The 16,359-nt window shown below is 40.4% G+C and overlaps 1 protein-coding gene and 1 long non-coding RNA gene across 5 annotated transcripts in view; one reads left to right on the plus strand and one right to left on the minus strand.

The window, feature by feature from the left end:
* Window positions 1-11: 11 nt before the first annotated feature.
* Window positions 12-16,359, minus strand: part of thbs2a (thrombospondin 2a) — a 35,847-nt gene continuing 19,499 nt past the window's right edge. The window contains exons 19-24 of one of the 3 annotated variants that reach the window (XR_003797880.1): window positions 15,490-15,761; window positions 15,212-15,309; window positions 14,864-15,003; window positions 14,205-14,235; window positions 11,523-13,547; window positions 12-102 (exon numbers count right to left, since the gene is read on the minus strand). Coding sequence is in view for 2 of the 3 variants with exons in the window: in XM_018766215.2 (XP_018621731.1) it covers window positions 13,544-13,547; window positions 14,205-14,235; window positions 14,864-15,003; window positions 15,212-15,309; window positions 15,490-15,761 (545 nt within the window). In the remaining variant the exon portion in view is untranslated. Of the gene's footprint in view, window positions 103-11,354; window positions 13,548-14,204; window positions 14,236-14,863; window positions 15,004-15,211; window positions 15,310-15,489; window positions 15,762-16,359 lie in introns of those variants that run through there. The other 2 variants (XM_018766215.2, XM_018766217.2) reach the window with 2 other exon arrangements.
* LOC108942745 (uncharacterized) lies at window positions 4,270-15,530 on the plus strand. Of its 2 annotated transcripts, XR_001966735.1 has the most exons (5): window positions 4,270-4,773; window positions 5,319-5,367; window positions 7,217-7,329; window positions 10,362-10,443; window positions 15,459-15,530. It is a non-coding gene; the product is annotated as an uncharacterized LOC108942745 (long non-coding RNA). The 2 variants fall into 2 exon arrangements; XR_001966736.1 differs by lacking the exon at window positions 7,217-7,329.

Consider the following 16,359-nt stretch of genomic DNA (forward strand, 5'->3'; position numbering starts at 1 on the left):
TGGAGCTTGATGTAGAGCAACAGTGTCCCCCACGAGCAGTTTCTGCACTGGGTCAACAGGGCCTCCCTCTGGGGTACCACTGCTATGCTGTCTCAATGGTCCCTGTGGAAATAAGAAGTTGAGATGATTCAAAAATGTCATAAGCAGGTGGCACTTCCCAAGGCTACACCCCTTCCAGTCAATGAGGAAGAACAGTGTACAACCTTGGTGCTTGGTGTTTAGTAGGGACCAAATGGTGTAGGCTGGTAAAGTGCCCACCTCAGTAAGAGGCAAGGAAACTCTCAAGGAGATGTGTAAAATCAAAATACACAGAAGCTTCAGCAGGGACAAGTCAGATGTGGAATAGATATGGTCATGGGGCAGTTGCACTCAGGATCTAACTGGGCTGATCTATCTGAAAATTTTGAAAGGACAATGTACTTTATCACATGTTGAAGGTAAAACATTCTGACTTGGCCAGCATGGGCCCCGGCTTATACTAGTATCATCTAGCTCTATGTATGTATGAGCACATATTTGCCATCCCTCAGTGTACTGTCTCCATCTGTATGTTACGGTGAGCCTGTGATGTCAAATTTATATATAAAAAAATCTGCTCTGTATTTCCTATGAATTCTACAGGCAGAAAAGACTATGTAGACTTAAGATTGATGTCATTCAGCAGTATTGTATACAGTGTCCATAATTACTAAAAGGAAGTCTATGGATTTGGTCATCACACGAGATTTTCATTTACACACTGCTTTTAAAATGAATACCTATTAGTAGCCAGTGTTGGGTGTGCTGATGGATTTTTCACAGAAACAATACATAAATGATGTAATAAATATATTACATTATTACATTGGCTGGAGAGTTATTCTGTACGTCACTTTGTAAACGTGGTATGGAAGGCACCAGACCTCAATAAGGGTAATGAAAGTAATTTCACTGGCAATTTGGATAGTCTCTATGAGTAGAATGCTGGAAATTTACAAGCAATCAAGTAATTTCCCTCCTTTTGTGCATCCACTTACTGCAGCTATTTGCTGTATTTCAACAGCGCTGTAAAAATGGGTTGCACGCTGGAGTATGTCATCATGTCGTTTTATAGCATGGCTCACGTGTCAGAGTAAAATAAACAGTGTTTGACCTGGCAAACAAACCACGTGTGATGGAGCAAGCCTACTAATTTCCAGAGGCAATTCGTAGAAACCTTTGGGCATTTAACGCCATATGAGAACGAGATGTGACTCCAGCATTCCCTTGTAAAGTAAGGGGATTAGCACTTCCCATTATGTTTGATTAAATGGAACAGGATCTCACGTGAAAAAGGCAAAGTCTGATCCTTGCTCCCTATATGGAGTTTGCTTGTTATCCTTGTGACGGGCTTCTTATCACAGTCCAAAGATGGGTATTGAGAGAACTGGTGATTCTGAGTTTTCTGTACTCTGTATTGGCATCCTTCCTATCCAGGGAGAATCCCTCCCAGCCTTGCAACTAGTGATTCTAGTCTAGGCTCTGGCCAGCTGTGACCCTGACAATGACGAGCAGTGTATGAAAATGAGTGAGTAACCCACTTACACAGCTGGATATTTTACCAGTGTGATGCAGACTCTTGGTGAGTGTTACTCTCAGGCTCTTGGCTGACAAAGTGGATGAAATGAGCAAACTGTCCAGTTTGATAGAGAATTTCTCAGAGGTGTACGGACCTGTTGATGAAGGATCTAGTCTATCTTCTAGTAATAAAGGAAAACTTCAGAATCTGTCAAGTACGTAAAATTATGTACACAAACATCTATTTGTTCAATGTGCTTGATTTTATGTTCCACTCTACCAATTTTAAAGAATTAATGCAGATTCTTGGAACATTGTGCTTCCGATGGCACGTGTGGCTGACTGATATTCTTACACATGTACACATCCACACACATTAAAGTATTGCAAAAGGAAATCATCTCATTCAGAGATTCTTCTGGCATTTCAAAACATTTAGCTAAAAAAACAAAAAAAGCTCAAATAATACAAGGCAAATGCAAGTGAAATCCACATTGCAATTTCCAACAGTTTTCCAATCACGCTAAGAAGGGAAAAAGGTTTTAAAAATGATCTATTCTGTAAAATAAAAACAATATCACTTTAAAATAATTTAGAGTTTAATTGTTTTAAAATAGGAGGGGTGCGGTGGCGCAGTGGGTTGGACCGCAGTCCTGCTCTCCGGTGGGTCTGGGGTTCGAGTCCCACTTGGGGTGTCTTGTGACGGACTGGCGTCCCGTCCTGGGTGTGTCCCCTCCCCCTCTGGCCTTACGCCCTGTGTTGCCGGGTAGGCTCCGGTTCCCCGTGACCCCGTATGGGACAAGCGGTTCTGAAAGTGTGTGTGTGTGTGTGTGTGTGTGTTTTAAAATAAGCAAATTAAATCTCAATGGATAATCTGTGGTCCAGTAAAAGAGAGTGTGTTGGTCAATGGTCTGAATACCTCTGCAAGGCACTGCATATAGAGAATTAATGTTTTACTAATCCAGGTTTTGTTCATGTCATGTACAGAGCAGATTTTTTCAGCATTTCACCAACCCTTCCACTGGTCCCAGTAGAAACAGACTGAAACAAAACTGTCAACTCAGATAAAAACTGTTTTTCACATATACGCATTTCACAACCGCATAATTAATTCAAACCAGAGCTACAGAATACAACTTATTTTTCATCTGAAATCAATGAATGAAGAATGTCTTTCAGGGTCCTGAGATCTTTGCAACATGCTTAGCTAAACCATTGTTTTCAAATTTCTAAACCTCTGGATAACTATAACATACACATGTCCAGTCACTGAGTGTTAGCATTATTTGTCGTTTAGTCCATAGGCCCCCTACAAAGCTCTGTGTAATGCAGTAATAATTGGAATCTTGGCAGACTGATGGAATAATGATTGTGTTCACTGTTTCTCCACTGTTGCCATGTACTACACTGGGCCGCGTACTTGACAGAAAGGCCCAACTGCTGTGCAACCACAGGCATCTTCTTCTTCTTCTATAATCCCAAACAATTCCCCCTGCCCTTCCTACTGCTGTTGTTGCAGGTGCCAAAAACCTCAATGACACTTTACAAACAAGCACTGAATTAACAGAAGAGCACTGACTCGTGGAGGGTGACATTACAGACGTGTTGCTTAACGACAGGGATACGTTCTGAGAAATGCATCGCTGCGCGAACATCATAGAGTGTACTGATACAAACCTAGATGGTATAGCCTCGATTCAGCCAAGAGACGCGGTAAACACAAGATTTATGATGCTGCTGCCGGCATAGCACAGCATTCTGTTTAACAGTAAACTTTTTATAAGTAGAAAGAGTACATTGTAAAATAATGATAAAAAGTACAGTACAGTAAATACATAAAGCAGTAACATAGGTGATTATTTTTATATTCAGGTATTATGTCCTGTAGAGGGGGGCGCGGTGGCGCAATGGGTTGGACCGGGTCCTGCTCTCCGGTGGGTCTGGGGTTCGAGTCCCGCTTGGGGTGCCTCGCGACGGACTGGCGTCCCGTCCTGGGTGTGTTCCCTCCCCCTCCGGCCTTACGCCCTGTGTTGCCGGGTAGGCTCCGGTTCCCCACGACCCCGTATGGGACAAGCGGTTCTGAAAGTGTGTGTGTGTGTGTGTGTGTGTGTCCTGTAGATAGTTGTATGTGCTATAATTTTATATGACTGGCAGCGTAGTAGGTTTGTTTACAGCAGCACCACCACAAACATGTAACACGTTGCGCTACGACATCGCTAGTCAATCAGAATTTTTCAGCTCCATTATAATCTTATTGGACCACCGTCGTCTACATGGTCAGTCATTAAGCCAAACGTCGTTAAGCGGCATATGACTGTAGATAGAATTAGCTGTTAGTAAGAGAGCAGTGTGAGACAGTACAATATGACAGATGATTAAAAAAAGACAAATAAAAATTCAAAGAGACTGTATGGTTTTTTTTTTTTAGGAGTACATTGCAAATCCTAAATGCATCGCTCATGTACTGACAGATTTTGTTCAGCCTTAGCTCTATATTATGGCAACCTCATTAATTTCTCCTGAAAGACTTGCAGTACATTTCATTATGTTGCTGCTCAGCTGGTACATCTGCATTAATAAATTGAGGAGATACTTTTATGCAGAGTGACACACAAGTCATTCTTACCCATTTATTTAAGCAGAGGGAAATCTTACACAGAAAGTGCCTTTCTCAAGGGTCATGCAGTACTCTACAGGCCATCATAAATTCAAATTGGCTTTTTTTGGGTTCCAACTATGAGATTCTAAACACCATGTTACCTCCAAGTAACTGTGTTAATTGTGACTCTCTGAAATGGCGTTTCCTTTTGAATCAGCATTTCAGTTGTTTTCTCCTCTCTTCTCCTCAGGATTTGGAAAGTAACTGCAATGCAAAGAGTTCATTGGTGCCAGAGAATATTTGGGTTTGATTTTTGAAAGCCTGGAGCAGTTCCTGTGCTGCACAACGTGCTTGTTGAATCAACCCGAGCTGTGACCATTTCAGTCGAAGCCAGTTCTGAACACCTCGTTGCCAGCAAATGTTGGGATCTTTCAACTTGGCCCCCACATCTGAGCCCAACACCATCTGTGCCTTCTTTCTGCAGCAGAGTTGCAGATTTTGCTAATAAGAGCAAGGAAAAACAGGAAAGAGACTGTAAAACTTTTCAAATTAATTTAAAATACCTTTTTTGCTTAAATATTTTTCTGCAAACAGATTAGAATGACCTACATTCTTTTTTTGCTTGGAAATAATTTCAGGTATGTTGCATGACATATTCTTTACTGCCTTGTGTGTTTATGTACAGGGTGAAACGGAGATCTTGTTTTCATACAGACAATGTCTAAATGTTTTCCATTTCAAGCTACTTTCATTACTTTTTGTTTATGAGGTTCATATAACACTAAATCACAGGTTTTCAAGACTTTTGAACTCATTTTCATCATTTATCTGTGTTCATGACATAAATTTTGTTGAAGTCTGCAGTGATAAATCACATAGCATGTTTGAAAAACAAACTTGTATTGAACTGAGCACACAAAGCTAAGTAGGACACTTGCTTAATAATTTCTTTTAGTTACTCTTTTTACCTGAACCAAGTATTAACTCTAAGAATATATATTTCATATGAAACACATTTTACCTTTTGAAGGGTTTTTATTATTTTTTAAATGTCTTTAGACTTTTGGTGACTCAACGGGTAGTGTTGTTCCCTCGCAGCTCCTGAGTTGTGTTCAGATGTGGGTATGATTCCAACTCAGTTCATATTCTCCCTGCATTTGTTTGTTTGGGTTTCTTCCCACAGCCCAAGATGAGTCTGAGTGAAGCTGCTCTAGTGGTGGTCTGGTGGCACAGTGAGTAGCACTGTTATCTCACAGTGCCTGGGTGGTGTGAGAAGATATGGGTTTGATCCCCACTCAGTATATATGGTGTTTACATGTTCTCCCTGTGTCTGTGTGGTTTCCTCTGGGTGCTCTGATTTCCTCCCACAGGCCAAAGACATGCTGTTCAGGTTCACCCACAGTGAGTGAGTGAGTGAGTGACAGAGAGAGAGTGTGTTCCACTGATGTATGGATAAGTGACCCAGTGTAAGTAAGTGTGTCTAGCAGTGTAAGTCACCTTGGTGAATAAGGTGTGTGGGCTGATAACACTATATAGAGTTCATTGGAAGTTGCTTTGGAGAAAATCATCTGCTAAATAAATAAATGCAAATGTAATGCTCCATAGATGAGTGAATGATTACAGGGTGTTTGCTGTAGTGTATCTAGTATTGTAAGTCACCTTAGAGAAAGGTCTCAGCTAAAAACTGCACAGCAATCATTGTATACTGTTTTTGAGATAAATGTCAGCAAAAGAATAAATATTCATGACATGGAGTGTTTAGAATTCCATTTTAGAATTATTATAAAAGTGGCAGGGGTTCAGCAGCTCCAGACACTTCCTGACCCAGCTGTCAGAGGATGCAGAGCAGTCATGGGACTGTTTAGGAACTCTACAGTTCCTGCAAATCAGAACAAAATCCAGAGCAAGATCAATGTTTACAAGATGTAAAGCTGTGTTTGATATAAACTGTACACACCAGTAGGACACATTACCATCGTCTCACCTATTCATCAGTGTCTAGGCATCTTGCAGTTCTATACTTCCAGTTTTAGGTAACTTTCAAGAGTGAGAACAGTGCTTTAGTTTATGAACTACTGCTTATGTCCTTAAAACGGCAGTGCCAAGACTTAACATAAAAAGACATTCATGCTGACAATTAGTATCTACTGAGGCACTTAAATCCCAGCTGAAAATAACTGGCCCTGTCCCCAGTGCATTCTGGGTCTTTGGCAAAGAGCTTGGGGGTGGCTGTAGATATTTTCCTGATGAATCGAACCAAAAAAGAGGTAGCATTTATTCAAATGGACAGAACCTTCTCTCTGCCAGGGTCTCTCTTTCTTTCTGCTTGGAGTTCACAAAGATTCCCTCATTAGGATTCCCATGGACAGCAAAGCTGAACCCAGAAAATTCTGGGAACAAGGGGCTGGTTCGCACTCGTGAGGGTCAGTCGGATTGCTTAATCCTCCTGGTTTGATGTGGATCGGGCTTGATCTTGCTGATCTGCAAAGGTTTTGCAAAAGTGTTTGCGTTCTGGAATGAGAAAGGATTTTTTAAAAGTCTTGTTTATTTTTGTTTATTTATGCTGAGGTTGTTCAAGTTCCCCTGGTAACCTGGCTTTCATTACATTATGCTGATGCATCAGTTGTGGGCCAGTGAGCGCTAATTTCTCAGTAATATGGGACCATGATGTTTTCTCCTCTCCTTTGAAGAGATCATTGGAAGTTCAGAGTAATGCAGCAGCCAGACTGCCAAAGATACTAAATTCTATATCTAATCTGACCCCTTTTGAACCCCCCGCTACAGAAACAAACCTTTGTAATGTTGAAAGAATGTTCAATGGAGATAGGCTTAGGAAAACCAATCTGTCAAAAATAAATAACTTATAAAATTGCCCCAAATACCCCATGGGGGAAAGCTTCTGTTCTGAGTTGGGGGACTGACTGCAATTCCTGGCTGGTTTCTCAGGATAAGTGTGCATGGATGGAAATGTATGCAGAGCTGTTCTTCACAAAGAGTATGTGCAGTGGGGTTTGGGGAGATACTGGAAATACAACTGCTCTTAAAAGCTATGCTATAAACACTCTGTGCCTCTTTCTACAGGGCTGAGAACATCCATGAAATGAACAGAGTCAAGAAAAAGCAATGCTAGAACAGAAGATAGACCTCACATATATACTATGTTGTTCTAATGGGGAATGGAACTAGCAAGATCGGTAAGAGGGTAACAGTAGTCTTCCATACCTCCAAAGGCAACGTACATACTGCAGAATAACTTGCGTCTAACCTGTGCTCACTAGAAAAGTGTTGGAAAGAATTCATAAAATAGCCCAGCCAGTCAACACTACCATCTTAAGATTTTGAACTCAGTGTCTGTTTGCATTTAAGTTACCTGGTGGATGCACACATTGAACTTTCCTCTACTTTATTTACACAACAATGGCATCAGGCATGTCTACATGTATTCATTTAGCAGATGCTTTTCTCCAAAGCAACATACATCTCATAGAAAATACAATGAGTTCATTACATTAGCAGAAAGAGACACCTGGATGCAATTGTGTGATTCTTAAGTGCAGTTAGTTTGTTTCCTTCACCATAAGAACCAATGTTCATCACATGAGTAGCTGCATAAAGGTTTATCCAAATATCCACGATTCCTGATCACACACACACAAACACATTGACAGAAGCCGCATGTCCCGAGCGGGGTCGTGGCAAGCCGGACCCTAACCTGGCAACACAGGGCACAAGGCAGGAGGGGGAGGGGACACACCCAGGATGGGTGATTCCTGATCACCTAGTAATTTTTTTTAGAGATATATATAAACATTTACATTACATTACAAAGTAGTGTGTAAAGGTTTCTCTGGGCATCGTCTTACAGTTATAAAGCATGAACATTTACACCGTACATGAACTTAAGAGATGATGGGATGGGCGAAGTGAGTCTGGAAAAGGTGAGTTTTAAATGTGGACAGAGATTCAGCAGTTATACTACCAGTACAATAGTACTGTTATGAACAATAGTAGTAATATACTGTTACACTAACAGTACAAACATTTCCAAATTGAGGTTAATTGTTAAATAAGGTTAGAACCACACGTGCATTTTAGTGCCTGTTTCAGGTAGATGCCTTCAAAATGAAACCACAGCAACTAAAACTTAATTTCCTTGTTTTTAAAAGGTTCTTTTTTGAGCATATGTGTACACATGAACATAAACAAGCAAGCAGATCCTCCAGTGGTCCCCCTGTGTACCCAGCAGGCTTGTGGTTAGGCCTGTAGCCAGGGTCTCGCAGCAGGGCTCATACCCAGCACGCACAGCTTGCCATGTGGGCTGCCCTGCTGTGATGTAGACCTGACCAGAGTGCCAGCCAAACCACAGATCCACTTAAAAAAGACAGCTGACCCGCTACCCTACTATCTGCCAGACTGCACCACATACGGCCCGCTCATATGTTGCTGTTCTTCAGTTCCTAACTCACCCATCTGTTTGCCCACCAAACTCCCATTACCAAGCATCACAGACTCTTGCTCGCCACAACACAGAACCCCAGATCCCACTGTGTTTACCTACTAGAACCACCGTCTCCTACACAGAGCGGCCAGTGTTTCCCATCTTACCATCCATGGTGAAGCCAGAACTCTCACACATTTCAGAAACCCCTCTTCCCATGTCACTGCCACCACCACCACCTTAGTGGTCCGGTTCAGAGCATCACAGAGCTGCACACAACATCGGAAATTTCAGCAGTCACTTGCTGTTCATAAATAAATTGAGCTGTATTGCATGGAGAGTGGGGGGGGGGGGGGGGGGTGTGCAGTGGCGCAGTGGCGCAGTGGGTTGGACCGGGTCCTGCTCTCCAGTGGGTCTGGGGTTCAAATCCCACTTGGGGTGCTTTGTGATGGACTGGCGTCCCATCCTGGGTGTGCCCCCTCCCCCTCCAGCCCTACACCCTGTGTTGCCGGGTTAGGCTCCGGGTCCCCGCAACCCCGTATGGCACAAACGGTTCAGAAAGTGTGTGTGCGTGTGCATGTGTGTGTGTGTTTGGATGGAGAGTACTGCTCTATGTAACAGAAATTTGTTAATGTTTATGACAGTAGATTTGCTGCAGCTATTAAATTTTGAATATATGTGCTATATATGTGTTTTGGTGGGGGTGCGGTGGCGCAGCGGGTTTGGCCGGGACCTGCTCTGTGGTGGGTCTGGGGTTCAAGTCCTGCTTGGGATGCCTTGTGGCAGGCTGACGTCCCATCCAGTGTGTGTGTGTGTGTGTGTGTGTGTGTGTGTCCAGTCTTGCAGCCTGTGTTGCTGGGTTAGGCACCAGTTGGCTGCGGTCCCACTTGGGACAAGCGGTTGTAGACAGTGTGTGTGTTTTTCTAGTTTTTATATAACCCATGAATAAATCAAGGGATGTCTGTTTTATTAAACTTTTTAAATTGTGATGTAGTGGTAAAATTGACTCTGAATACACATAAACTGAATTGCCAACTTCTCATCCCGGTTATGTTTGTAAGTTCAGGAAGTTGAATATGTCTCTCTGATATATTGTTTAAATATTTCCATATTGTCTGGTTGGAAGCATGTGCAACAGATTAATGTAAAACAAGCCTCCAGGATCTGTCTTAGAGAAATAACAATACTGGGTCATTGTTTTAATACAGTAGTATTGAATCTCACAAAGTACTGTTAATAATGTAATGTTCTGAAGTTGTTCCATGTATTTTGTAGTCTTGAAAATTATATTTGGAAAAAAAAAAAACAGACTCCACTCCAGCAGACTTTAAATTTCAAATTTCTACAGTAATTTATCTGCATTTAATATAGGCCGGCACATCCTGAACTTTAGATGCTTGGGCTCTGGTCGCCAGAGCTTTGTCCATGGGACCTTATGCTTTAGCACTTGTGATCTTAGTTTTTTCAGGATTGGGTGATGTTAGTTTAGAAAGCAAAAGTAGCCAAAAAAGTTTATAAGGAGTATTTTCATTATTTTTCTCCAAAACAGGCATCCACAATTGTAACATTGCAGGCATGGAAAGTTACAGTATATTAATTCTATACATTAATATAGCAGGAGTTTGACTGTTGTTTTTGTTTTGAATTAATGTATGAGTGAGTAAATATTCTAGATATTTACACATAATGGACATTGCAGGCCTGTACACAAGTGTCTAGATATGTCAACTTCTGATTGTTAAATTTTGTATTAGAGGATCTATATAATTGTTATTTTTTTCACCCTAGGACTAGATTGTCAGGGTTAAACAAAAAAGGAGAGGCAATTCCAAGAAGAGGCTGGCATCCACTGGTACTTGGTCCCTCACTGGTATATTTTTCTTTTTTTAATTTTCCTCCCTTTCTTTGGCTGTGGAGTTTTTTGTTTTCCTGTTCTCAGCTTGCAGTTCATTTACTGGTTACTGTTTGGAGATCATTCTTTGTTTTTTAGCTTGCCTTTATCACTTCTGTGTCACTTGTCCCCAAGTGTTCACTACTATGCATCACACTATTGAGAAAAGTGCGCTATAAAAATAAATTGAACTGAAGACCAAATTACAAGTACCCAGATCATGCGGTTATAATGACCCTGAGATTAAGAAAACAGCGACTGAGAGACTGTGAACTGAGTGACTCAGAATATGTTTAGATGGTTCCAAGATAATGAGTGGAAAGATGTGTCTTCAAACTGGAATATGAAATATTTATTTATACATAGAATAATACACAGGGTAAGATGTTAAAACCCTTGACAAGGGCCTTGTGCTAAAATTTTGGGGGCTGGACACAAACCATCCATGCCACCAGTACTCATTTTCTTCTCAATATACCTACCGCGCGTACCTAGTATTCATAACATCTCCATCCACCTGCAGTCCAGCACACGTTATGGATGGGCACTACCCTCCTCGCCGGGGATCACTGCGAGCACTTTGCCGGGGTTGTCAAGTGGGCACCTTCTTTCGTTGGCGTTTCATCGAATTGAACCCGCGACACCTCCAGAAGCCTGAGAAGGCTCAACGACGGCGAGATGTGGCATCCCAGACCCACCCCCCTCCATGCTTTGACTAACCCGCCCAAGCCTCCCATCCAACGGCCTGTTGACCACCCTCCAACCAGCACACAACCAACACACCACATAAAGCGCATGGATGGAGGTGACAACAAGGCCCAACATTCACCATTTCGCATAAGCGAATAAGAATACCCCAGTTAAGCTTAGGCTAAGGTCTGTTTCCCCAATTCTCCTGCCTAAATTATCATACAAATATGCCAACCACTCTGGCTGGATATTTTCCGCTGCCTTAGACAAGTTTTTAACCGCTGCCGTTAACGACCGACCCCAAAAGTCCAACAACAGCGACGTGCCTGATTCTGCAACGAACCCCTCTCTCTTCAACTCTTACCTACCTCCACCGCTAGCACTGCCACTGCCGGCCTCGCTGTGTCGCTCCCCTCACCTCACTCAGGCTCAGTCAGCGTACTTCAGCTTCTTCCCGCCCTCGTCTCATTGCGTCTTCCAAAGGTATAATAATATGTAACAAATACCCTATTGTTAACTCGATGGACTAAACTACTCGCGCAACCTCGAAGTACAGCACAAGTTCGGGTCTTTTCCCTCGTCAGCTACTGACTTCCAGTCTCGCGCTTCGCCCCACTTGGAACCGGAACCACCGCGTCCGCGCGCTTGACGCAGCGCTCCCGCCCAAAACAACTTCCGTTATTTCTCCCGCGTCGCTGCGGAGAGTTTCCCCTCAATCCGCGTTGCGTCCAACAAGCGCGCCAGGGATCTGAACACCTCATTGTGCCCCCGTGCATATAATAATCTGTCCTAAAATAAACTAATCGGGTCTGTACCTACCCAGATTCTCTCTGCGGAGTAGGAAGAACAGCGTAGGTGGCTCCAATAATGCATTTAATACGTAAATCAGACAGTGAGGTGGATATCAAACATTGTCCATCACAAAGCATCATATAAGTCAAAACATAATAGGGTAGAAATTGAATATACAGAGCAATAATGCTATACAAGAGAAATGTAATACCTATACACTCATTTAACATGTTCCTCAACCTGTACCTATCTGCAAGTAACTTCTCATATTTGAAAAAAAAAGATACTCCACCCATGTTTTTCAAAAATTATTTTTAAACTGGCTGCGCCCACCTTCATTTCCATTAAGTAATAACAAAGAAAAGTCCCACAGCCACTTGTAAAGGAATGCTAACAGTTATTATAAATAAGCATTTTTGGTTGTTATTCATGTTATTTTGATGCCCTTCCCATTGTGATTGTTAGAACCCTGGCTGATTTTTACTTCCCGCTACCACTGAATTTAATGCCTTAACCTCTGGAGCTTAAGATTTCAAAGGTGCAATCTGAGAAAATGAGACACTGACCTGATATGCTTATGAAGTGCACACTGTGCTTCATATTTTTGTGCTTTTATTAGGTGGAAATACTAATCAAGTAAGGCACAAAGGTGACACTGCATATATAAAAAATAATGTCGTATGGAAAATATTTTGATGGAACAGTTTAAAGGATATTGTACTTCAACTGTGAAATTCCGTCAATGTAAACAAATAAATTATTATTTACAATCTTTAGCAAAAACAGAAAAATGTAACATTAACCAAAAAAGGTTGCAAGAAAAATATAAATAATTTACAGAAGAAATTATAATACAGTCTAAATATAAACATCTTCATCCCCCAGGTAATTAAAACCTTATAAAAAACAGTTACCTAGAAAATTATCCCTGTAAAAACGTAGGGATAAAGTAAAAAAAAAAAAAAAAACAAACTAAAAAATTTCAAAAATAATTCAAGAAACAAATGCATTCAACAGGGTCTGTATTCAAGATAGCAGTAAAAATGTGCAATGAATAGAATGAAACTGAATGTCACAATTCACTGTTTCCCTGTGAAATGCCCTTTGTTTTCTGTATGGTAATTTATCGTGGCAATTAATATTATCTAATACTTATTTCTAAAACTTGTACCTATCTTTAACAAATGAAATGGAACATACAGGTAGGTTACCTGGTCTGAACACCTAGGAAACTGAAGAACATATATTCTGTAATAAAGTCGTAAGGAAACAAAAACAAATGGACCAAGAAGATTGTATAATGTTAAATGTCTGTTATAAAATAATAACTGCATTTAAGAAAACTATGGTTTTAGTTTAATGGAATGTTATCTACACAAAACGAATGGCTTTCTTTGATCCCAAAAATTGCGAGCATCCAGATACAATTAGCCATAGTTGGTAGGCGAGGCTGAGACAGAGCTTTGCAGGTTCTGGTGGAACGGAGCTCCAATTTATTGACTGAGGCAGCAAAGGTGGGTGAGGGTCTTGATGATCGGAAAGGGACTGAGGTTCACCTACTCAGTACTTCACTGTTGCAAGATCAAATGTAGCTCAATTATCTAGGAAAAAAAAGGAAGATGGACATTGTTAAAAGTATTTTTAATAATGGCATTATGCCATTCATCATCAGTGCTCAGAAAATTTCAGATTTATATTACATTCACATTTATCCATTTATCTGACACTTTTCTCCAGAGTGACATACATTTCGTAGAAAATACAATGTGTTCATTACATTAGCAGAAAGAGACACTTAGATACAGACATGTGATCCTTACGTGGAGTTAGTTTGGTTCATATGATGGAAAGAAACAGTGTTCATCACATGAGTAGCTGCATAAAACTTTATCGGAATATCGAAGATTCCTGATCACCTTCCTAGTAATACTTTTTTTTTGGAGATACATATAAACATTTACGTTACATTACAGGAAAAGCTGCGTAAAAGTTTATCTGGGCATGATGAAATGCACATAAATATGCAAAACAGTTATTTTTGTGAAAGCATAATGAAAAAGGGTCAATCTAAATTTGAGTGTACTTGGACTCAGCATCTGCAAGTGAAAAACAAGCAATATTTTGAAAAGGGTGCACTTTAGTTTGCAGAAGATGTTGATAGATCCTTATATCAATAAAGCCAGAATATTACAAGAGTTGTGAAGCAGAAAAAGCATGGTGCTGTAGAGGACAGAACACACACTTCCTCTTACAGTTACCTTATGAACACAGCGGGGAATTCCGGGTTATCTGGATAATAAGACAAAGTTCCAGTGTATTTTTTAGAACCCATTTTATGTTCTTCTAAATCAGTTTTTTGGGATACGGAGAAATTAAAACTATTGCATTGAATTTAATTACACAGGAGACACTTTTGTCCAAAGTGCTTGACACATTTTTGCCTTTGCCTACAGAAAGCTTACACATTTAAAACAGTTTGTTTTTTTCTTCACAAGTCTAATTACTTTAACATTCTCTTCAAATGCATTGATCCAACTTCAATTTGGATGGTTTGATTCATTTTTCATTTCATACACCAAAAAGAAATAATGAAGGTAAATTCTAAAAAAAGAGTTTAGAGTTTAAATCTCAGGGTTTAAAGGTATAAACCACTGAATAGTTCAGACCTTTGAATCCCGCTGTACAAAGAAACTGATGAACGTTATCACTCTGTTTAAATACTTGAAGGTCAGATTTGTTGTATTATATGCAAATACCACAAGTAAAAATAACTAAGTTAAAATTGTACCTGATAATCTGCAAAGCTATTCAATCAGTTCTGAAATTTCAGATTTAACCTTTTTTCAAGTTATTCAAATGTTTACCAGGTCTTCTGTAGATACAAAATCAAAAACGAAAGTGATTTTTACGTTCTTACCTCTACACTCGTATTTGAGATCGGAGAAAAAGACAAGCTCCTGAGAGAAGACGAACAACCCTAATCTTCCTCCAGCAAATGTCTTGTCGTAAATGGGGCCCGAGTCAACCATGATCTGCTTTCCTTCATAAACCACAACTCTAAAAACAAGAAAAATAATAGTCATTTTAGACCGGAGGTTCTACGTGGTTGCACATATGAGATTAAGTTAAACGTTTAAATCCTTAAAAACCACAAATTTTGTAAATAGATTCAAATAAATATATTTGTTTAGTCATTTGAAAAAAAGGGTATTTTAATGATAGTTTTTTCCCCCATCATCTGAAAATACTTGGGAGAGATCCATACCTGATGAAGCCCGTCCTGGGTCGGTGGATGAGGTGCCACCTGTAGGCAGTGTAATCCTTCCAGCCCATGTTCTTGGAGTCATGCCACAGAGTTTGAACCTGTATTCAATCAATTTTACAAGTTTATTAAATTACATACTTAATACTTAAAGTACTTTTACATTAAGCTACACAAATATATATTCTGGATGTATTCTGAATCACAGGTTTAATGTACTCTGACAATTAAAAGCTGGCAATTGTTTCAGATGATGCAAGAAGAAAGCAGAGACCACCCACCTGTCCAGGAGTGTTTCCTGTGTGCCACAAGGCATTGCGGAGGTGCTCCCCAGCACCTGTGCTGGAATTGACCACCTTGAGGGAGACACCGGACATACCCATGGCCATGGAGGGATTCTTCTCCCAGTAAGTTTGCGTGATCTGCTTCCACATGACTACATAAAATCGCGAACTAGACTGGTAACCAAACACAAAGCCTGCGTAGTCATCATCCCGATCCGTGTTCACGTAGAACGTGCCACTGAAGTCGACTGCACTGAACTCATCGAATCCTACAGTGATAAAATAGGAAAAAATGGGAAGAAAAATCACATTTAGGACAAGAAATAGGAGATGGAATTGAAATCTAAAAACTGCAACTCATCGGTAAAGCCTTGCTGTAACAGTTGTACTTGAATAAATGCATAATACACTAATTCTAGCACAATGTGAAGTTGTAGAAATAAGTTAAATTGAGAGTTGATTTCGATAAGAACCTGAGTGAAGTAACAAAACAATAACAAAAAATAAGTCCCCCGGTAAAGGAACAGGTGTATCCAGTAACAGCACAATGAGAAGAAAAATTCCAGTACAAACACATATAACTGTGTTCCAGTTAAACCAGCAAACCCTTGAGCAGGAATCATTGACTTTTAACATCTGCAACAACAGGAAGGGGACAATCTTTTGGACTAATAATGAAAAGGCTGTCTGTGCTTGTGCAGCAGATGGGCCTTTATGTCAAACACAATGAGCACATTTACATCATTAAGCAAAAACAGGTTTCAAAAACAGTTGTTTAAGAAAAATTACATCTATGTTATTTTATTTTGTATAATGCACAAACTGCATAATAATGTTAACATTCTTTTCAATTACATGATAAATTCA

Source organism: Scleropages formosus, chromosome 8, assembly GCF_900964775.1.
Source record: "Scleropages formosus chromosome 8, fSclFor1.1, whole genome shotgun sequence".
Taxonomy (NCBI): Eukaryota; Metazoa; Chordata; class Actinopteri; order Osteoglossiformes; family Osteoglossidae; genus Scleropages; species Scleropages formosus.